A 22,079-nucleotide genomic window follows, 5' to 3' on the forward strand; every position below is an offset into this window, starting at 1 on the left:
GTTAGTGTGAGCAAAAAAAAACGTATTATGAATACCAACATACCTAATTATTTTCTCCAAGTCAAACTCTTCATCCTTAGAGGCTACAGCTGGAGCTGGAGCAGCTGGCTTTTCGGATTTTTCTCTTGGCCATGCAGCGATCAAGGCCACTGAACCCAATGTCAAGATGGAAAGCTGAGATTAGTATGACGAACAGCCATTGCTCTTAGTTGTGATACATACAATGTGTGGTTGGACCTGTTTGCCGAAAATAGTGTAAGCTGCACCCATTCTGATGTATGTGATAAGACAGTTAAAAGAAAAGATGAAAGGAGATTCAAGTACCAATGCGCACGTCAGATTGGTGGGGTTGTTGCTGGTGTACGGGTGCAAGTCCCAGTTCCCAATTCCCCATCAAGCATCAAATGCTTCTCGCCAGTAGTTCTCGTGGCCAAATTTATTTAAAACTTTGTAAGCCTCTTCATCATCCTGTGTATACATTGGAGACCATTTTTTGAACAGAAGCTCGTTGAGCTGACCCTCCCAAAGGATTGTACATTTATTGTTGCTGACATCAACGTCACTGTTCGACTGATTCCATTTAATACGCTTAGTCATGAGTTTTTTGTAAAACTTTATGCTTTTGGCACCCCCTTCCACAATAATGAGATTGAATCGAGGGTTGATGAGCACTATGCCGAAGAGATCAAGCTGTTTGGCATTCATGTCCACTTTGAAAAAGTGTTGAGGGTCTTCGAGTGTATTCACTTTGTAGACAGTCGTAAAGTAGCCCCGCTGCAAATCATTCTCATGTTTAGCTTTGATCTTTTCGTGTTTTTGCTCTGGGGTTAACCTCCTTGCTTCGTTTTCCTGCAAATGCTTCTCAAGTCTTTCTTCCACTTCTTTACGTACCCTCATTTCAACTCCTGTTGGGTCCTTGATGGCTTCATTCGTGAGGACATTCATCAAGTTTGAAAGTTTCACTTTCGGTGGTGGAGGCGGATCTAAGCCCAATCTGATCCGATCTTGTTTCTCCTTATGTCTTGCCTGTCTTTCGTTCCGGCGGGCACGTTTCATCTCCTTCTTCGTCAAAAACATAGCCTTTTCTTGAACAATGTGCTTTTCCCAGGGAGGTTGTACTGGAACAGGATGCTGTATGTAGATGGAGACAGGTGCATCTTCGTGCTCCAAAAAGAAGTCGAGCTTCTTGTCTTTAAACTCGTTGTACAGTCGAGCTCGAATATAGGGTTTGTCCCACCATTCTATTAGTGGAGGTTGCTGGGGCTTATACCTAACTTCCTGAATATTCTCATCAGCCAACAAGTTTTTAGCTCTTAATTCTGCTATTTCTTGTTCCTTGATTTTATCCTCCATCAACTTAGCTCTCATCTCGTTTCCCTTGGAAACATATTTCCCCTTTGGGTTGATAATTAAAGGTCTCGGTTTGTGAAATTGTGTATGTATATTCTCCTGGCTCACATATGGGTTAAGTGCTGTAGGATCAAAAATGCTCCTGGCATTCTGCTTTAAAGGATTATGGTTTTTTGGAATTGTTGGCAAACTTACCATTTCTCTCAAGAGAGGATGGATGTCAACATTCAAGCCACCTTTCGATTGCTTTTTTGATTCATCCACCTTTTCCTCATCGGATAAATCTAGTCTTCTCTTTCTGTTATATTTTTTCGAAGACATTGGCTCTGTTTAGCATTGGAGTATATCCTCTCACATGTATTAGTTCCCTTTGTGTGCAGAACACAGCTCATCACATAATACAATGATTATCTACATTTATCGTCAGTAATCAAGATAGTAAAGCAAATTTTTCTAACGTATGAATCTATAACGTTTTCCAAATTTGAATGCAAAGCAAAATTTATAGTCCTTAGAACGAAGGGCCTGAACCATAACTTCGTATATATGCACTCCTCTCTCGTGTGCTTTTCCCCAGATGCATCTGCTCTTCTTTAGTTTGTTGACGCGAATCCATGTCCGATTTGAACTTAAATGCATTATTCGAAGAATGGTTAGAGACGAAAACCAATGAGTTGATCAAAAAGGGATCCAAACTCTCCCATACCTATGGTAAGGCTTTGCAAAAGATAAGATCCCATCAAGAGCCGATTGTCACGTCTAAACAACTTCGAAGTATTCAGTTCGTAGGAGAAAAGATTTTTCTGCTTCTATGTTCAATGCTAAAGAAGTATTGCATCGAAAACGATCTTTCGATTCCTCTGGGGTTCTCCAATCACATCATTGCAGGCGAAGGTGGAAAGAGAAATCAAGAGCTTGATGACGATAATCAGAAGAAGAAGCGAAGAGTGACAAACTGGGTACCAAAACGAAGATCTGGATCGTGGGCAATTTTGGTATCTTTACATATCAATGACAAATCTGGAAAAGGCTTAAGCAAAGATGATATCATATCTGGAGCAGGCATATACTGTGACAGTTCGTTCACCTCCAATCCGTCTGCGCGTGACTTTTATTCAGCATGGGATGGTATCAAGACCTTGCTTAAGAGGGAGCTTGTTGAATGCATTGGTAGGGCACCTAAAATGTACTTTTTAACGGAATCCGGAAAAAAAATGGCCCAGTTGATTATAGAGCAAGAAGGCATTGAGTCGGCGCCAACAGATGAAGTAGACTTCTCTTTTGATAATGGAATACGCATCAGCTCCGACTCGCCATGTATGGGCTCTGAGGGATTGTTTGTCTCTGACTCAATAGTGGAAAAAGGTCATGATGCCGCTAATAAAACCTTCAACGGCATCAGCTACGATATTTGGGTACCCGGAGATTTTGATATTGTTTTGCTTGTTGATAATCGAGAGATTAGGTCACAGAATGAACGAGACTTTTTCCAAAGGCGCATAACAGAGAAGGACGTTGAGTGTGATGTGCGGTCCTTGTCTGTGGGAGATATCTTGTGGGTGGCAAAACATAAAACAACTGGAAAAGAGGTTGCCCTAAATTATGTCTGCGAGAGAAAGAGGTTAGATGATTTGGCTATGTCGATACGAGATGGGAGATTCTCAGAACAGAAAAATAGGCTCCGCAAGTCTGGCATAAATAATGTATACTACCTAGTTGAAGAAGGCGGAATGGCAGATACGGAGAGAATAATGGAAATGAGGAAATCGATCGAAACATCAATCTCCATGGTGATCACCGTTTCGAATCTCTTTTTACATCGGTTTAGGCGAACCGACGACACCATAGACTGGTTATTGACGATGTCTAATATTTTAAAAGAAAAATACAGCCAAAAAAGACTAATAGTCATAAAACCGAGAACGATTCATTCCCAAGAAGAATACTTGCACATGTTACAAGAGTTCCGTGAGAAATTTGACAACAAAGAGCAAGCTTACGAATGCGTTCACATGCTCCCAGTTTACCAAGCTACTTTAGCTAAGTCAAATATGCGAACAGTAAAAGAAATGTTTATCCTCATGTTAATGCTGGTTAAGGGAATCTCACTAGAAAAGGCTGTGGTGATTCAAAGTCATTTTGGCACACCTAAAAAACTTATTGACTATTATCTGATCGAGAATAGGCTGCTTTCCGAATCCGAGAAGGGATTACTAATTCTGAAGCTCTTTCAAAGTCAAATTGGAAGTAAAAAAATTAACAAAGCTGCGCTGATAGCTTTGTATGAATCGTGGGGGAAATTATAGAATACATGGTTGTAAATTTGTTTTGTGCACGACTTTGTGTTTTTCATCTTTTTTTTTTTTTTGGCCATAGATTAGAATCGCTGCTAACGGTAACACAATGCGCTCCTCTCCTGTTAATCTTGGAAAAAGAACGCTTAAGTATGGAGGTAAGTCTGGTATTTTACCTGAGGTCCGCCCTATTTTCAAAAGAAACCCAATAAAGCCGAAATCAGAGCATCAAAAACACGAAGAAGCACAAATAGAACAAGGCTACGCTGAAGGTATTCCAACGCCCAAGAAAAGGGGATTTGTGTTCCATCGCAAACCTGTCGAAAGACCAGTCATTACTGTTGAGGAAAGAATAAAAAGGTTCATCGAGGACAGGGCACCTGATGTTGACAAATCAAAGTTATCACAAGAAGAGTTATGGGAGCTTCAAAGAGACGAAGTTAGAAGACAACATTTGAAAGATGCTTTTCTTGCAGAGGCCAAGAGACTCGAGAGACTCGAACAATTGGAAGCTAAGAAGCAAGAACAGGAGCAGAAGCACAAGGACCAGCAGGAACACTTTGAGGAATCTGTTGCTACCAAGTTGACGTTACCAACTATTGATTCGTATTTAAAGGGACCAATTATGAGACACAGAACTCCTGAAGAACAAGCTATTGTCAACGAAAAGAGAACTTTAAACAGAAAAGCAACGGAGTTGGCAGTGATGGAAAGCAAGGCGACTGACTTGTTAAATTTGTATCACGCAGCATCGACTTTCATCACAACGGAAGAAGAGTTGGAGGTTGCTATTAAAGATGCATTTGAAGTCAAGGTTGGTAAGTTCGAGAGTTCTGAGAGATTAATTGAAGATAAGCTTTTCGGTTTCCACAACTCTTACAACAACGCTAAGACTGGCGAAAAATTGATCCAAGATGCTGCCTTTGGAGAAATTGATGGCCAGCCAGGTCTTGATGCTGTGAAGGAAACCTTGAGTGGAGAAGCTGAAAGCATGAGACGTGATGCGCAAGCAAGACTCAACCACAACAACTAAGCTAAGCAGATGCATGTACATAGAATCGAACATATCCACACCTTTGCGATACCTTCGTCTGCCTGTAGTTTTTTTTTTCTTCCAAGTTTGTCTATTAACTCATGAGACAAGAGTGGTTGGGCCTGTATATAATTCAGAATCATCTCGCTCTCTCAATAAGTGCAACTTGAGTATACATCATAGTCATTGCTTGCCCTCAATGAGTGCGTCAGATCCTCCGAGAAGAATGCCAGTGTCATACAATTACTATTTTAATAAAGTGCTTACAAAAAGGTTACGATATGTGAACAAAATTAACGTTTTATTAGCGATATTGTTAAGTGTGCTGATCCAGCTACCATATGGAGGTTTTTGGTGGAGTTTGGTTGCTACCCTTTATAGGGCTCCAGTGATATATTTATCTCTATGGTTGATTAAATGCAGCAGGAAGCTTAACTCCACTGTTGAGTACTCTCGGGCAAAAACCTTGGCAGAGCAAATTGTTAGAAGCGTTGCAACCCGCCAGTACCTCATTACATTTGGTTTCTATCTTGCTTCAAGTTGCTCCATTTTCACCCTTTTCATCTTTCAACTTCCTTTAAGACACCAGTTCAGCGTCATTTCCAAAGAATACCGTCGTAAGCCAGCCATTAATGACGAATATGTGTTCTTTTGGTTTCATGCATTTTTCATCGCATTAATTTACTCCATCCAACATGTCGTTTTCCAAAGAAACAGACTCAACTTCAAATATGGTGTTAATTCTGTCAAGCCCGAGTCAGTTCTATTTGCGAATATTGCAGGTCTTCTTGGAAATGCAATTGTTTTCAACATTTTTACTAGTGTGGTGTCTCCATTTGTATACTTTTCAGCAAGATCCACAGTCTATAAGGCCAACTGGCTTGTTTTCAAAATTCTTTCCGTTGATTCTTCTATTCCAAGGTTCCACATTTCTTTTGGAACTCTCGTTAACGTGAGCTTCATATCTTTCTTCGTCTACTGCGCGTGGGAGTTTGTCAATCATGTGTACGCCATTTATTCCACTATTGGTTGCTTAGATGGTTCGAAGACAATCAGCAGCTACAGTCCAGACCCAGTTGAGACATTGCTCTCGGGGTTACGTGATTTAGCTCCAGAACAACAATTGAGTCGGTTATCTGCGTTTCAAGAATTGGCTTATCTCGCAAGCACCACCGATGCCCAAGGTGTAAAAATCAGAAATTCCATTTTCAATTCACATTCGAAAGGGGGGTTCATATGGACCGCAATTTTGGATGAGTGCTCTCTTGTTATCAAAGATGTCACTTCAAGAATTAACTATAGATCGAAAGCTGACATGGATGCACTTAAAGCTGTTCTGGATTCACTCAAAGCAGCTGAAGCCCCTTTGGGATTCCAAGTGGACAAGGAAGACAAACTTATCTTCGGTAACTCTGTTGAGTATGCTGGTAATGGTAAGCCTAATGCATTCGACATCAGTGCTACGTCAAGTCCTTTAAAGAAGTATGATAATCCCACTTCTAAAAAGAAAAGTTTACCTGTTTTAAGTGTTTTGAGCAAATTTCTTTTACAACAGAATGCTGATAACGTGGTTGTCTCCTTTTTAAGGTCGCAATTTTCGGCCCTTGTTAATCCTGAATCGTCTGCCTATCCTTCTATTCGTCTGAAGATTAATTTGCTCTCAAAGACTCTCAACACTTATCATGAAAAGTTCTTGGCGTCTAGCGTCGGTGTCTTCTTCAGAGTGACAGTCAAGCGGGATGCTGAATCCAGAGTCCTCGACCCAGTTAACTACGGGAATGCTGTTATTGCCCTTGCAGGTTTACTTTCACATGCGATTGAGGAGAACAGAAAAAACACAATAACAGATAATCATATCAGTGAAGTTTTCAACTTGCTTGAAAGACCTATCAGGGCTTGCTCTAACTACACTGATATCTTACCCGCATCGGTGTATCGACCCCATAATGTGCTTGTCGATGAACAACCAAAGCAGCATTTGATCGCACTTTTGCATGATCTAACAATGAATGAGTTTTTCTTACTCTGCTACAAGTACAATTACAAGTTGAATGATTTACTGTTGTCCTCAAGAGCATTCAAACTCGCCAAATGGGTAGTCGACGCTTCTATTGCTCAACAGCAAAAGCAAGGACAGTCGCATGCCTCCAAACTTTTCTAGTACCAATAACCTTCTCATTCTCTACTCAAGGTATGCATATTTATACAACACTTGTAAATGTAAGGGCAAGCTATTTTTCTTTTCATTACTTAACCTTGATTTTCATGTTCGCTGTTGGAATTGACGCCGGGGCTGCCGTTATCGTGGATATTCTGGTTCATCATAGCATCAAGCAACACTGGCTTCAATACTTCCTCGTCGAACCGGGTAAACCATTTGGCATGTTCTTCGGCGCTTAGTATACTTCCCAAAACACCACTAGATCTTTGAGCGATTGCAGCGCTAGCGGCCTGTGCAGTGTCTATAGCGCCTTTATTCACCAGGGAAGCGAAAAGATCATCGACATCACTGGTATTGAACTCATCATCATCCACAAGGTCCGTATTGGAGTTGGCAAGAGAGTGCAGGCTTCCCAGGTTTTTCACGTAAGGCAAAGAGATGTTAGACGAACTATTCCTAAGGATATTGGTTTTGCTCGTGATGTTGGACAATGACACGGGCGCACCTCTTCTACTTCCCAAAATCCCACTTCTATTTGAGACACTGAACTTTGGTGCTTCAATATCAAATTCATCATCAGAATCGTGCTCGTCAATGCAACCAACTTTGATACCCAAGATTTCAAGCATAGATGCGGTCGTTCCACCAAAGAAAATGACAGTGAGTACAACCACCACAAGCACCGTGGCTAAAAGAGTCCACTTAGCTTCGCCCAAGATTCCCAACGCTAGAGCGACACCAACTGCACCTCTAAGTCCAGCCCAGAAGATCATCATTTGATATGAGTGACTAATTTCCTCTGGAATAGCTTGAGAAGAAATACCACCACTCATGAGGTTACTGCGACTAAACTTTTCGAACTTTGCTCTGAACAAGAAATTCAAGAACTTTGATAATGGGAAGACAGCACACCATCTTGCAATGCAAATCAGGACGAAAGTGACGATAATCAATAATGGTTTGAATACCAATGCCACCTCAGTAAATAAAGATAATCCCAAGTAAATAAATATGAAATTCTCAGATAATTGAGCCAACAATTGGAAAACGTATTTAGTTGCAATCTGAGTTCTTCTTGACATATTGAAGTAAGCATAATGCTTCAAAGTTATGCCGCAGAATAACAATGAAACGATTCCAGACATGTGTGCACCATTTGAAAAGAAATAGGATTGGTATGCGAAAAGCAAAACCAAGCACGTCTCGATCTGGGGATATCTTCTGATATGCGAATGTTTGAGGATTAAAGCAACTAAAATTCCAACAGATATTCCAATAATAGTTGAGATGGTGAATGTCATCAAGAACAAGCCGATACCTTCAAAGACACTAGAAAATTGGAGTTGTTTTCCATGGAATTGTTGACAAGTTTCAAACATAACAATAGAAATGGCATCATTCAACAAAGACTCTCCAAAAATGATAGTGTAAAGTTTTGGATCAACTTTATATGCGTTGAAAATGGACAAAATCGTGACGGGATCTGTTGCTGAGAGAGTTGCTCCAACTGCCAATGCATCAACAAATTCCAACTTCACGCCATCAAAACCTAAAGAGGTCCATAAATATAAAATCGTTCCGAGAACAAGGGCGGAAATAAAGGTACCGGGAATGGCGAACATTAAGATTGATCCAATGTTATTGAAGAAGTTTGCCTGATGAAGTTCATAGCCCGAATTCAAGATGATGGGGGGCAAAAGAATATTAAAGAAGTAACCTGATTTAAATTTCACGGTGTCTTGGATGTAATGACCTGGAGCTACACGGATGATTAATCCCACTATCATTCCGTAGAAAATTGATAACACAGTTTCATGGACAGCTTTAATTCTTCTTTGTTGGAGATAATAAGAGGACCATAATGCTGCACACAAAAGTGACAAGAGAATAAAGAGGGCCCAGGACGAAAAGACCTCCTCGGCGACTGGGTCAGCACTTTCCTCTGGATCTGGAGTAGCGTCCGGAAAGTCTTCATCATCCAAAGGAATCGCCCGTTTAATTAAGAATCTCACCCCCTTTGATAGCATTCGCTTACCTAAATAGGATGCTATTGCTTCCATTCTTGAATGAAGTGGAGTATGTTTTGAGGACTATGCAGTGAACTTCGCTCTCGAAAGAATAGTAAGAAAGGGATAAATGGCTTAGCAATCGGAACAGTCAAACACAATTGGATGGATCGTGTATGCTAGTATTATGGCGGTGATGAAGATTCACTTATAATCACTTTTATTTCGACTCGCGTGAACTTCAGTAGCTGTATGGATGATATTTTGTTGATCTGATAGTTTATGCAGTATACTTAAACTTAGGAGATTGATGAAAACGTACATGGAGTGCTTTCCTACAAATCCATAAAAAATGAAGGGATGATAACAGCCTAATCCTAGCTAAAAGACAGAAAGTGCAACTATTATTAAAAAATGGAAGAAATAGATTTGGGTTTCTGATAATCCAAACGCAAGGCTCGGAGTTCCTTCCTCCATTTAAGAATTCTCCACAATACTGAACACATAACGCAAAATGAACCTTGAAGAAAAATTATTTTTATCGTTAGTTCAATAGACAGATAATGATATTAACTACTCTGCTTTAAAAGAAGGAGTTTGATAAGCTCGTCATTTATTATTATAATTTGGTTGTCACCCAAAACGAAGAAGTCTTCGGGTTTTCTAAAAGGCTCAATAGTGTAAAAAATCAATTAACAAGATAAAAGGTCAAGCTGCACTTGAATATTCAGGCAGAAGAATCTAAGGCTTTTTGTCAGAAAACTCATGACAGGCAGGTACCATGCTGGATGAAATTAGAAAAGGAATTAGATTGCATACAAGGCAGCACGCTATCCGTTTGTTATTGTTAAGTTTCTTTTTTTTTTTGCGATTCTATAGCGCATCGTTAATATTAGATACACATTTTTATGGGCTCGACCCGCATTTGTTTTCCATACTTTCATCCTTATCCTTTCCCCTAGTCTTTTGACTTATCCGTTCGCTATTCTTTTTTAACTTCAATCAATATAAGGATGTTGAGTGTGAATTCAAGTGTGGATGATATCCACAACTATCCATATCCGCAGCGAACATCGCAAATGAATCCTAATCTGTCATCGGTGAACATTTCCCAGCTCAACCATCCCAAAGCTGTCAAGCCCCACTTCCTCGGACAATTTTCACCACTTACGCCGCCCTCTTCAAATGCCACTACTCCAGTTTGTGAGAAAAGCAATGCTCACTTTTTTGCTCCTATTAGCTCTCAAGCGAGGTCAAGTCCTACAAGTGATGCCGACAAACTCTCCAAATGGTTGCCAGTAGTTGACTTTGAGGTTGTCACATTGTGCACTTTCTGGTACGCATTTTCCATAGTATCAGCCAATTCTACAAAGGCAATCTTGTCTCGTTTCAAATATCCGGTTACATTGACACAGTTCCAGTTCTTGACAAATGCATCTCTTTGCATCCTCCTTTTCGCGGCATTATCACATTATCCTAAACTCTCCTCTCGCTTTCCTCAGGGGGCAGTTCCCCAGATGCATACGCTTGATTACTCTATCATCAAGTTCATCAAACCTACTGGCTACATCATATCGACCACATTGCCAATGGGAATATTTCAGTTCATGGGTCACATTACGAGTCATAAGGCCACTTCAGTCATCCCTGTGTCGTTAGTCCACACTATTAAGGCGCTTTCTCCAATCACAACGGTTATGATCTACAGAATAGTGTACAAAGCAAAGTATCTGTGGGTGACGTATGTCACATTAATTCCATTGATGTTGGGAATAATGCTCACATGCTACAAGCCAAGAAAAGCCTCTTCTGCAAATGATCATTATTTCAGTGGTTTGGCCCATGCCTTCATTTCAATGTTCATTTTTGTTTCTCAGAATATCTTCGCCAAGAAAAGACTAACATATAAGAGCGATGAGTCGAGAGAGGCTCTTCCTACTTACAAGGGTAAACCCGAACAGAAGTTGGACAAATTGACAATTTTGCTCTTCTGTTCTGTCATTGGTTTTGTATTCACAATTCCCATTTACACCATACTGGAGTTCCAAAATGAAAACTTCTCGTTGTTGCAAATGAACTGGTCCTTGTTCTTTTTAGTCGTTCTCAATGGAACTTCCCATTTTATGCAATCTTTGCTAGCATTCATGCTTCTCGGATCTATTTCTCCCATCAATTACTCAATTGCGAACATTATGAAACGAGTCGCGGTCATTTTGTTTGCATTTGTATGGGAAAGCACGTTTTCCTTCTCTGGTACTCAAGGTTATGGAGTTTTGCTTACAATTATTGGTTTGTACTGCTACGATAAATGGGGCGGAGTATCCAAGGAGAAACATAGCAGATCTTAATCTAGATAGCTTAATATAATTAATGTCCACTGCCATCAGTGTTCAACATCTTCTTGAAAATGTCTCCGAAGGCAACCATAAAGACGGTTTGCCAAACACCCAAACCAATTCTTGGGGCAACTCCTCTATACAAACCCTTAATACCATTATTAGAGTAGATGTATTTGGCTGTTGAGAGCACGCCCAAGTTTTTAGGCCTATTAGGATCGTTAGTCTTGGATTGCATTTCCACTCTGATGACTTCAATTGGCTGGTTCCAGGCAGACAAACCACCACCGACAACCGAAGCAGCAATCTTCTCAACAGCGTTCAATTTTTCTTCCTTGTTCTTGTTGGTGAGCTTTCTAATGGCCTCCTCAGCCAATCTGGAGAAACCAAATCTAGAACCCCAATTTGTCATTTGTCTGATTGCCACAGCATTGACACCCTTATTAATTCCTCTAATTCCTTCTTTACGGTAAATGTCCTTGAACACTTGAAAAGAAGTTTGTTGCGGGACACCGGGCACAGCAGCTTGCTTTGCTCTAGTGATTTCAACAGTCTTCATGCATGTGCAAAATCCCATAGTAAGGTAAGCTTGGGCCAAACCACCAGAAACACCTCCACCCATACCGGCCAAAAAGTTGCTTGCACCCATAGTTTTAAAGACGTACTCAGCTTCAGCTGAAACAAACAACAAAACAGCACCTTTAGTAGAAGCCTCGATCCACGCCCAAGGAATCAAACCTTGGTAAAAACCAAAGAGACCACCACGGGACCAGACAAGTTTTCCAGCCTGAAGCAAGGACAATGATCTGTTGGCAGCCATCGTAGTTTTAATCACCTCTAAAGGCTGGCCCAATGTGGTCACTTCTGCCATGTTTAAACCAGCACCCAAAAGGATGTTAGAAAAACTGATTGGCTTCTTTTCAATCTTTGGCGGGGACAAATCTGTAGCAGTGGCCATTGTTTTCTATAAAGATAAAGGGTAGAGCGCAAAACGTTGAGCAGGTGAGTATAGCGTGTCGGCGCGTTATCGGGCCCGGGACTGCATTAGGAGTTCTCCCCAGATCCCGGGAGAGAAGAAAAGTAACCCAGGACGAAAAAAATCAACATGTAAACGTCAGTGAGAAGTTAAGTGAGAAGTATGGCGAATTTTTACCTTGAGGCATAATTGTTCACAGGGATTGAAAAATGGCGCTACATGTATCCTCTAATCTTGTCACATGGTCAGAAACGAAGCCACAGACTAGAACATAAATCGCTTCGCATTTTCCTTCTACCGGGTGGAAAACTACAACAGGTTGTTGGCCGTGAGTACATTTAGATCAAAACAGAGATGTCGTGGCTGACTTAAATGTTAGGAGAAAAAGCTGAGGCACATCGTACCCACCTGCAAGTTAGAAGTCTATAATACGGCTGAAGACTGCATTGTACCAGGGACCACGGTTGAAGCATGTCGACACATGCGCCAATGGGATACGAGCGAAAAAAAAAAAAAAAAAAACTGTCGACTTGTTTTAAATCTCGAAATGATGCCATAAATTGTATTAGCGGGCAACTTTAATGTTATGCTCCCCTTATGTGAGTATAATGTAGCTTAGTAAGCACTGTTGGTCTAGAGGTGGATACCAAACCATAGAGAAAATGAAATAAGCGAACTGCGAATGAAGCTCATTTTATCTTGACTGAAGTGACAGAATAAAGGAGCAAGGGATTAATGAAGCGTTCTAATAGACCTGTCTTTTGCCTGATTTACTTGGCAAGGTGCGCCCATATGCCAAATATTGGGACTGCGCGAACAATTTGTTGAGCAATTCGTTTCAGCATCCAACGAAGAGTTTCCACGGTTTCGGAAGTCGCATACAAAAGAACCGATTCTCTACAGTAGACACATGTCATTATTCCTTTTCTTTTCAATTTTCGTAGCTGGATATGAATCATATCTTATCGACATACGCCTCGGAAAAAGCAATCAGCCCAATACCATGAGCTCTTGACCAGAACCCCTTTGTGTGCACTCTCCCAAGTGCTTTCTTTTTTTTTTTTTTTGAATTCTTTTTTCTGTTCTCGCATCTTTATAAGGGAAACCGTTTCGCACCCGCTACCAAGAGCGTGTTCTTCTTTCCGAAATGGCCCAAGTCACTTCCTTCTCCACTGGAAACAGTGAATCTTCCTCCACTTCTACTACAATCAAGAAAAAGGGCAATGTGGCCACTTTGACATCTGGCTTGACCGCCACTAACACTTATGGTGAGGAGTTCCAAGTTCCAGACTACACCATCAAGGATATTCTCTCTGCCATCCCATCCCAATGTTACGAAAGACGTGCCTTGGAGTCCTTATACTACGTTTTTAGAGACATTGCTTGCATGGTTGCCATTGGCTATGTGGCCAACAACTACATCCAGTTTTTGCCCAACAAGGCTTTGAGATTTACCGCCTGGGCTTTGTACTCATACGTCCAAGGTCTTTTTGGCACTGGTCTCTGGGTTTTGGCGCACGAGTGTGGTCACCAGGCCTTTTCTGACTACGGATGGCTTAACGACCTGGTCGGTTGGGTCTTGCACTCATACTGGCTTGTTCCTTACTTCTCGTGGAAGTTCTCCCACGGCAAACATCACAAGGCTACTGGCCACATGGATAGAGACATGGTGTTTGTTCCAAAGACTAGAGATGGCTTTGTTGAATCTAGACACGCCCACACTTTGGAAGAAATCGTCGCTGACTCGCCTCTTGCAACCTTTATTGGCTTGTTGTCCCAGCAATTGGGTGGCTGGCTTATGTACCTTGCTACAAATGTCACTGGTCAACCTGTTGCTGAGTCTGGCTGGGGAATGAGTCACTTCAACCCTAGTTCTGCCATTTTCGAAACGAAGGACTACTGGTATATCATCTTGTCTGATATTGGCCTCTTGATTCAAGGTTTGGTCTTGTACACATGGTACCAGAAGTTTGGCGCGTTCAACTTGCTCGTTAACTGGTTGATTCCTTACATTGGCGTGAACCACTGGCTTGTGTTCATTACCTTCTTGCAACACTCTGATCCTAAAATGCCACATTACGAGGCTTCCGAATGGAACTTTGCTAGAGGTGCAGCTGCTACTATGGACAGAGAATTCGGCTTTGTTGGTAAGCATATTTTCCACGACATCATCGAAACTCATGTCTTGCACCACTACTGCTCGCGGATCCCATTTTACAATGCTCGCGAGGCAACAGAAGCGATCAAGAAGGTTATGGGTAAACATTACCAATACAGTGATGAGAATATGTGGGTTTCCTTGTGGAAGTCTGGCAGATGGTGTCAGTTCGTTGAAGGTGACAATGGTGTTTTGATGTTTAGAAACATCAACGGAAATGGAGTCGCCCCTAAGAAGACTCAATAGATATAAAAATTTCCTCTCTTTATATTTAGATAAATGGTATCCTAACTGGCGTGTTTTTCTTGTATGCTTCGTATTCCTCTCCAAAGAAGGAGATTAAATACTCTTCCTCATAAGCAATTCTTTGTGAGAAGAAGCGAGATAACTTATAAGCACCGGCAACGCCAACAAACCAATTCCCTAACATGACCTGTGATCCAATAAACCACCAAAAGTAGCCGAAATAGCTCGGATGCCGAGAGTAGCTGTAGATACCTGTGGTGATTAATTTATGCTTACTACTTTTCTCTCGTTGAACGTAATGGTTGAATGACGTCCCCGCTGTGTACATAGCCAATGTTCGGCAAATTTGACCAGTCATAGTCATCACAAGCCCAAGGAATAGCGACCACCGACGATGGGGTAAATAAATGTGCACAAGAAATGTTTCAATAACAGACAACACATATACCAAATAAAGGTCGGTATCACCTAGAATAAATGAATCATCTTCCACTTCTGATGTATTGAAAATCGCCGTACTTAAAAACTCCAAGAAATGAAATATGCATTGGACCAAAGTGTATAGGGCGACTTTTGGACCACTGGTGTTCACATTAGAAGAACAGCATAAAACAGCAATGCATGCCATTGAAGCACTACCCAAACAGAATGCTTTGAGGGCTACCACATGAGGCCGAATCTTGTTTGGCTTGTAACTATATGACATGGCGTAGGAAAAGAGAGCATGTCCGATATTTCGCGTTTTGGATCTAGCTCTGAAGAATCAGTACCAGATTGCTATGAGCTTAGTCCAGAACCAAATCTTGCTTCTTAGTTTTGCTGCGGTTGTTTCTTTGTTCGGTTTCTTTACTTCTCATCAAGTTCCGCTTTCTGCTTATCTACTAATATGGGCCATCTTCCATTCCTGTGAGTACCTTTGTACGGCTATGTATCTGAGGCGAACCTTGACTCCATACTCTTTCTTGGTATACGGCGCCACAGGATCTACCCACTTGATGGCCGTTCATCTTTTAAGTATCATGGAGCATATTGTCACTTCTCGGAGATGGGGAAACCATGGTCAAGTTTTCATGGGCATACCTGTATCTTTAGCTGGCATAGCCATTCGAGATCTAGCCATCAAAAGTTGCGGCGACTCTTTTTCCCACTATATAGAAACACAGGGAACTCACCGTTTGGTGACAAACGGAATCTACTCTTTCTGCCGGCATCCTAGCTACTTGGGATTCCTCATCTACGTGTTAGGGATGCAAATGATCTTGGGCAATAAGATAATGCTAGTTTTTAGCGTCAGTGTATTAGCTTGGTTTTTCTTCAAGAGGATTCGCTTGGAGGAGTGGTTTCTAGTCCACAGAATCTTCGGAGAAGCGTATGTCCGATATCAACAGGAAGTACCTGCCCTAATACCCGGTATTTACTAATTCAGACACAGCATCACAAGCTCTTGTTCATAAATCTTCTCCTAGTAAAAGCCAACCAGTACTTACTAGGGACATTTTCATTTTCGGCGTAAATGCGTTTCAACAAACGGTCAGCCAATTCCTGACGGAATTGTTGCAAGTAACCCCTCAATAATTCTGCATCGTTTCTAGTGGCTGGAGGCTGATAGAGCGCATTCAATGGAAAGCCAATGTCACCAGGTAAAGCAAACGAGTCAAGGGCCAAGTTATTTAGCACACGAACAGCCTCTTTGTGGTTCATTCTAGAATTCAATTTAGACAAACAGTCGCTCACAAACAAAATGCCATAAATGAGCAATCTATCAGCGGCACCCTTGATGTCGAAGTTCTTGAAAAATGAGTTGGCTCTGAACAAGTCAAGCACCTCCTCGACAATGTCGTATTCACTGGTCGGAGGATAAGAAGGTCCTCTATATTGTGTGTGGATGGGCAACAAGACAACATTGCCCACAATTCTTTCAGAGTCCTCACTGAGAAAAGTGGAATGGAAGGCTGGCATTATGCTTTAAAGAACGAAAGAGAGGGTCAAAATGTTGATAGGAGAGTATCGAGGCTGTGTACAGGTCTTTCCGTGGTCTCTTGTCCTGGCACTAAGTGAGAGGACAGAAAACTAAAAATATGACCGTGAGGAATATTCCAATAACCAATTCTTCAAAAAAAACCAACAGAAAAGCATCAAACAATTGACCAAAGTGTTTCTCTTGACTCTGCGATCTCTGTCATGTAAATACGAATATCTCTTTCGTAGTTCCAATTCTAGCACTTTCGAAATACGGAACCTACGGCTGTTTGCGCGCCCGGCTGTGCCTCAATCATCAGGAGCCCCGAAACAGTATTTTTCGCTGTCACATATGTGTTAAAACACTCTCAAATAAGATACATGCGGAAATTCAACTGATGTTGATGCTTGGTAGCTTGATATATGGTTTAAGTACCATGAATTATTGTAGTGCAACGATTACAAGGCTGTAAAGTAAATCAGGGGCTGAATGTGCTAATTGGCAATGAAAGCGATTGCAAGCCCCGTTTCATATCTGCTGGTCTACCTATATTCGTTTTGCCGTCTCGGAAGACTTTTTTCAAACTCATTTCTCTCCCTCACCTCCAAATCCATTCATATGGGCAACGTCCGGCACACAGGAAACTTCCCTTTTGAATTTCATTCACAATTCCAACTTCAGCACAGTTTTTTCCAGAAATAGCAGTCTTTAAAATCGAACCTCAACAGGTAAGATTATCAGGCCAACTGTGCGATTCCCTATTATTTGCTTCATTCACTGCATCAACATTGGTGATTCAGATTGCTGGTCAACGTTTGCTCTTTAAGTTGGCCGTTTTCCTCTTCATTAGGGCCATCTTTCCAACGGAAGACCGGAACACCTTTCTTCTACTGGCATAGAACATTCTCTCTACGAGGGAAACATTATTGCTCTACGCTGGTGAGGTCTTTTTTTGGTTGCCTGAGAAGCCTCGTTTCTCATTTTATTTGGTCAACTATTCAACGCCAGTAACGTCCCTGTTGCGGCGAAGTTGTTCTTTTTTTACAGCATCAAACACTAATTCCTGCTTACTGAAACCAGCATCCAATGTCATACTCTCATTCTAGCCGGTCTGAGCAACTGGGGCTTCCAGAGTATCTAATACCAAAAGCGATGTTGGATACTCGTGACAGGTTCGATGCAAATAATAAAGCACACCACTTCAAGGAGCGGCCCCATATTCAGACTGATTTGGCACCTTCTCATGTGTTTCAATCAAATAATAGCCCTGCAAAGTCCGCTCTGCTGTTAACATATGAATCTGCCCTGGTCCCTTTCATGCAGAGTCAATCACCGTCTTTCGAGAAACAACCAGAAAAAATACCCCCATATCCTGTTGCACCCGCTTTTCCTAGCACAGACAGTCTTGGTGAACCTTACCAAGAACGTCGCCGAGCAGAAACAGAGCCAAGAAACGATTATCAACAGACTCTTGCCCCTCAGAAGGTGCATCATTCCCAAAACCAAGGCACGAATTACTTACCGGACCAATTCCACGCCCATAAGTCTCAACATGAGTCTCGCCAAGGTCGTCCTAACTATGCGGCACAACCTTCGTATCCTTCAAATCCCGGGCCCCCGAAATCATATTCGTCAACAGCCGAGAGAACGCAACAGGGTCATTACACAACTTCTAACCAGCCGTATGGTGCTCAGAATGGATCACAGTACAGTTCACAACATGGCGCAGGATTGCTGTACCAACAGTCTCAGCAGCATCAGGCGAGCCAGTACGGATCTCAATATGCTTCCCAAACCAGATCTCAGTACACAGGGCCACAGCATATACCCCAACAACCTCTTCCAAATATGCAACCTCACCCTGCCCAAGGATCACACCCTGCTCCCAATTCTGGAAATCCATACGGACAACAGTGGGGACATGGAAACCAACTTGCAACACCGCATATGGCCCAACACGGAGCTCAATATGGATCGGCCGCGCATCATGCCAGGAGAAAGCCTCCTGGTAGTACTTTGGGAACTGATCTTCCCGAAGGCAGAAGAGTGGTGACCTCTCCAAATATGTCAAATGCAAATGGGTTTGGGCAACCGTCTCCCAAGAAAGAAGTACTGTCCCGAACAAAGTCCTTGTCTTCGAACTCCTTGAAACAGAACCTGATATCTAGTAACACTGGACCCACATCGAGTCCAAGAACAAATATATCGGGGAATAGCCATAGTTTTTCCTTGTCATCTAAATCCCGGTCCTTTAGTTCTCTCGGAAAATTGTCGTCATTGTCAACCAAAAAATTCTCAAGCACTACATCATTGAAGAATGACCGAGCTGCTTCCAGCTCAACAATGTCTTCCCAAAAGACTTTGGCACATAAACACTCACATAAACCTGCTATTTATCCTGCAATTTTGTCAAGAGTTGCAAAGGCGTTCAAGGAGTCGTTAGTCTTGGGTATCAATATGAAAGATGGATTGGAATACCATGACTCTTTCACAGGAAAAGAAGCTGTTGATGCCATTTGTCACATCATTAGGACGAATGATAGAAATTTAGCTTTGTTATTGGGTAGATCATTGGACGCCCAAAAGTTCTACCATGATGTTACCTACAACCATCGTTTGCGTGATTCACCAAACGAAGTGTACACATTTAGTAGAATATTCAGTGAAATGGAGTTCTTTCCTGATGATTCGAATAATCTTGGTACAGGTAACAATTCACTGCGTGGATCTTTTGTTGGAAATCCATCGAATACTACAAACGCTCCATATCCAGTTTCGCAACTTCCAGGTGTTCCAGGTAGTCCAGCGGAGGGTTCGACTGGTAGCTTCACCAACTTGAACCGGTTAAACGAAAAGGATTCGCAAGAGCTGACAGGTGTCAATGGTGTGTTTACAATTTTGACTGACTGCTACTCACCAACTTGTAACCGGAATAGACTATGCTACTCGATTGCTTGTCCTCGCAGATTAGAACAACAAGCTAGACTCAACATGAAACCCAGAGGCGGCTTGAAAAGGGCCGTTTCGAGATTATCCTTACATGATACCGAAAAAGTCAAAACTTTGTGGCATGAAACAGTGGACAAGTCTGTTTTAGATAAACTTGAGAAGCACGAAAAGATGAGGCAGGAATTAATCTACGAACTCATTTACACAGAAAGGGATTACGTCAAGGATTTGGAGTTTATGACCGATTTCTACATCATGCCTTTGAGAAATCCAGCCAATAACATCATACCTGAGCGGGAAAGAGAAGCTTTCATCAGAACTGTTTTTGGAGGTGTGAGTGATCTTTTGCGCTTAGCTAGGAATTTGAGCGAGGCTCTAACTGCTCGTCAACAGCAGCAGAAACCTGTCGTTGAATGCATTGGAGATGTTATTTTACAATACATTGGTGGATTTGAGCCATTCATCAAATATTCTGGAAACAAAGTTTTTGCTAGTTTTGAGCATGAAAGACAGCAACAGGTCAATATGAAATATGCCAGGTTCCTAGAGGCCATCGAAAAGAAGCCCGAGTCTAGAAAGCAAGATTTGTCATCATTTTTGATCAAGGGGGTGCAACGGCCAGCCAGGTACCAATTGCTTATTGCAGGAATCTTGAAGAATACAAAGGAAACATCGCCTGACTATAAGAACCTCCTCAAAGCGAAGGAAGAAATCGAAAAGGTCTTAGTTGAAATCAATGTTCAAACCGGTGAAAGTACAGACAGACATAAAATTATGGTTTTGCACAGGCTCTTGGGGAAGCAGACGTTGGAGGAAAGATACAACTTCAAGTTAAACTACAACAATCGCATCATTTACCAGGTGACTCTAAACAGGAAGAGAGACAATGAAAAGATTGACGTCTATCTTTTTGAACATGCGTTGTTGATGGTGAAGCACAAGGTTCAGAACAAGAGAGAAGTGCATAAAGTTTTTGAGAAACCCATGTACTTGCCATTGCTTTTTATCAATAGCGGTTATGAGTCACCTACTTTCAAGACCATTCTTCAGTACCGCCATGACTGCTCAATTGTCTCCGACACCGGGTCGAAAAGGAGATTGGAGACTTCACCATACAATCCTGTCTCCTCTTCTCAGCAGAAATTACAAGTCAATTTTCTTGGCTTGGGTAACAACCCGGTCCATGTCTCCTTGTTTGCAGATGATGTTACGAACCAAAACCAACTTTTACTGCAAGTTCAACAACAACAACTAAAGTTAATCTCAAAGCATGACATTTTCTCGCTTTGCAAGTATGAAACAAGAAGGTTTACGGGAAATAACCGGATCAATTGTGGAGTGCCTTGCTATGGTGGAAAAAAGTTACTATATGGTACTGATGGTGGCGTGTGGGTGTCAACGGTCAGATCCATTAGTGCCACTTCCAACGAGAGAATCTGCTCGGATCCAACTATGGTTATAAGTAAACCATACGTGACGCAAATGGAAGTATTAGTGGAGTACTCGAAAATTTTGGTCTTATCGGACAAAACTTTATATGAGTTTGATCTTTCGTGTACCGATTCGCTTGATCACGCGAAAAACACTAGAAGTGGTAAAGTTATTTTGAGCCATGTCTCCTCTTTCAAAACGGGTGTGTGTGAGGGCAGATTGCTTGTTTGCGCTGTAAAGAGCGGAAATACTAGGGCCATCAGTATTGTGGAGCCAGCTAATCCGTTCGATAAGAACAAGAACAAATACAAAAGAATGGATGTTCGTGAAGTTAGCTTTAGTTCAGAGCCAGTGTCCATCTCATTTTTGAAGACGAAGTTGTGTATTGGTTGCACCAAGGGATTTGAGATTCTTTCTCTTGAAGGAGGCGAAAAAGAGCCGATTTTAGATGAAGCGGACCCTTCATTGGATTTTGCTACGCAGAGGGAAAGTGTAACACCTCTTGCAATCCACCGTCTTGACAAGAACTTTTTGTTGAGTTACAGTGAGTTTTCGTTTTTAATCAATAAAAACGGTTGGCGAACCAAGCATGACTGGGGTATATTTTGGGAAGGATCACCACAGAATATTGCATTGTTCTATCCATACCTTTTGGCGTTTGATCCCGGTTTCATTGAAATCAGAGACCTTGAAAGTTGTTCATTGATCCGCGCTTTGGTCGGAGAAAACATTCGTTTTTTGCATTCTAATGAACACGAGGCATTATATGCTTGCGAGGAAAATGGCTACGATATTATTGTATCGATTGACTTTTTGAACTTGAAACCCAAGTCGCAACAGAAACCCATACTCTGAGCCTACCGCATAGTACAATGAAACGAAACGATAAAGAAGCTCAGAGATGATACGAAAGTTCCGCTATAAAAACAACAGCTCCAACATTAACAACCGAAGTGGCCCACTATTTTTGCTGGTACATTCCAGGTGGATGAAACCATTCAGATGATAAGAATAATTTCTCTTTATGTATGTACGTAAATTCAAAAGTAAGATTTGCTCCTAACAGGGTCTTACTAATCTTCTGGAGAAGAAATGTAGTATTGTGTTCATGCATGTGAAGATTCGGGTTTCGCGGCACCCGACGAAAAATCAACATGAAAGAGTGGAAAGTTTTTTTTT

At 41.6% G+C, this 22,079-nt stretch overlaps 12 protein-coding genes across 12 annotated transcripts; 7 read left to right on the forward strand and 5 right to left on the reverse strand. All coding sequences in view use genetic code 12, as the record gives it.

Annotated features, from left to right (window-relative positions):
* Nucleotides 1-393: 393 nt before the first annotated feature.
* On the reverse strand, nt 394-1,671 carry PRP3 (U4/U6-U5 snRNP complex subunit; the record flags this gene model as incomplete). The annotated part of the gene is made up of 1 exon (XM_002618087.2): nt 394-1,671. The coding sequence occupies one exon, from the start codon at nt 1,669-1,671 to the stop codon at nt 394-396; it is 1,278 nt and encodes a 425-aa protein (XP_002618133.2).
* Nucleotides 1,672-1,964: 293 nt separating this feature from the next.
* On the forward strand, nt 1,965-3,656 carry FOB63_001790 (uncharacterized protein; the record flags this gene model as incomplete). Its single annotated transcript, XM_002618084.2, has 1 exon — nt 1,965-3,656. The coding sequence occupies one exon, from the start codon at nt 1,965-1,967 to the stop codon at nt 3,654-3,656; it is 1,692 nt and encodes a 563-aa protein (XP_002618130.2).
* A 97-nt stretch (nt 3,657-3,753) lies between these two features.
* FOB63_001791 (mitochondrial 37S ribosomal protein PET123) lies at nt 3,754-4,677 on the forward strand (the record flags this gene model as incomplete). The annotated part of the gene is made up of 1 exon (XM_002618083.1): nt 3,754-4,677. One exon carries the CDS (start codon nt 3,754-3,756, stop codon nt 4,675-4,677), a length of 924 nt encoding a protein of 307 aa, XP_002618129.1.
* A 341-nt stretch (nt 4,678-5,018) lies between these two features.
* FOB63_001792 (uncharacterized protein) lies at nt 5,019-6,838 on the forward strand (the record flags this gene model as incomplete). The annotated part of the gene is made up of 2 exons (XM_002618081.2): nt 5,019-5,041; nt 5,104-6,838. The coding sequence occupies 2 exons, from the start codon at nt 5,019-5,021 to the stop codon at nt 6,836-6,838; spliced, it is 1,758 nt and encodes a 585-aa protein (XP_002618127.2).
* An 89-nt stretch (nt 6,839-6,927) lies between these two features.
* Nucleotides 6,928-8,898, reverse strand: NHX1 (bifunctional K:H/Na:H antiporter; the record flags this gene model as incomplete). The annotated part of the gene is made up of 1 exon (XM_002618080.2): nt 6,928-8,898. The coding sequence occupies one exon, from the start codon at nt 8,896-8,898 to the stop codon at nt 6,928-6,930; it is 1,971 nt and encodes a 656-aa protein (XP_002618126.2).
* Nucleotides 8,899-9,857: 959 nt separating this feature from the next.
* On the forward strand, nt 9,858-11,192 carry SLY41 (Sly41p; the record flags this gene model as incomplete). The annotated part of the gene is made up of 1 exon (XM_002618079.2): nt 9,858-11,192. One exon carries the CDS (start codon nt 9,858-9,860, stop codon nt 11,190-11,192), a length of 1,335 nt encoding a protein of 444 aa, XP_002618125.2.
* Nucleotides 11,193-11,211: 19 nt separating this feature from the next.
* Nucleotides 11,212-12,138, reverse strand: YHM2 (Yhm2p; the record flags this gene model as incomplete). Its single annotated transcript, XM_002618078.2, has 1 exon — nt 11,212-12,138. One exon carries the CDS (start codon nt 12,136-12,138, stop codon nt 11,212-11,214), a length of 927 nt encoding a protein of 308 aa, XP_002618124.1.
* A 1,165-nt stretch (nt 12,139-13,303) lies between these two features.
* On the forward strand, nt 13,304-14,560 carry FAD2 (Fad2p; the record flags this gene model as incomplete). The annotated part of the gene is made up of 1 exon (XM_002618077.2): nt 13,304-14,560. One exon carries the CDS (start codon nt 13,304-13,306, stop codon nt 14,558-14,560), a length of 1,257 nt encoding a protein of 418 aa, XP_002618123.2.
* Nucleotides 14,561-14,585: 25 nt separating this feature from the next.
* FOB63_001797 (protein-S-isoprenylcysteine carboxyl O-methyltransferase) lies at nt 14,586-15,266 on the reverse strand (the record flags this gene model as incomplete). The annotated part of the gene is made up of 1 exon (XM_002618076.2): nt 14,586-15,266. The coding sequence occupies one exon, from the start codon at nt 15,264-15,266 to the stop codon at nt 14,586-14,588; it is 681 nt and encodes a 226-aa protein (XP_002618122.2).
* Nucleotides 15,267-15,339: 73 nt separating this feature from the next.
* On the forward strand, nt 15,340-15,981 carry FOB63_001798 (methyltransferase family protein; the record flags this gene model as incomplete). The annotated part of the gene is made up of 1 exon (XM_002618075.2): nt 15,340-15,981. The coding sequence occupies one exon, from the start codon at nt 15,340-15,342 to the stop codon at nt 15,979-15,981; it is 642 nt and encodes a 213-aa protein (XP_002618121.2).
* A 13-nt stretch (nt 15,982-15,994) lies between these two features.
* ARC18 (Arc18p) lies at nt 15,995-16,519 on the reverse strand (the record flags this gene model as incomplete). Its single annotated transcript, XM_002618074.2, has 1 exon — nt 15,995-16,519. One exon carries the CDS (start codon nt 16,517-16,519, stop codon nt 15,995-15,997), a length of 525 nt encoding a protein of 174 aa, XP_002618120.1.
* A 1,087-nt stretch (nt 16,520-17,606) lies between these two features.
* On the forward strand, nt 17,607-21,755 carry ROM2 (Rho family guanine nucleotide exchange factor; the record flags this gene model as incomplete). The annotated part of the gene is made up of 1 exon (XM_002618071.2): nt 17,607-21,755. The coding sequence occupies one exon, from the start codon at nt 17,607-17,609 to the stop codon at nt 21,753-21,755; it is 4,149 nt and encodes a 1,382-aa protein (XP_002618117.2).
* Between the last annotated feature and the right edge of the window lie 324 nt (nt 21,756-22,079).

This window comes from Clavispora lusitaniae (assembly GCF_014636115.1).
Source record: "Clavispora lusitaniae strain FDAARGOS_655 chromosome Unknown tig00000038_pilon, whole genome shotgun sequence".
Lineage (NCBI taxonomy): Eukaryota > Fungi > Ascomycota > Pichiomycetes > Serinales > Metschnikowiaceae > Clavispora > Clavispora lusitaniae.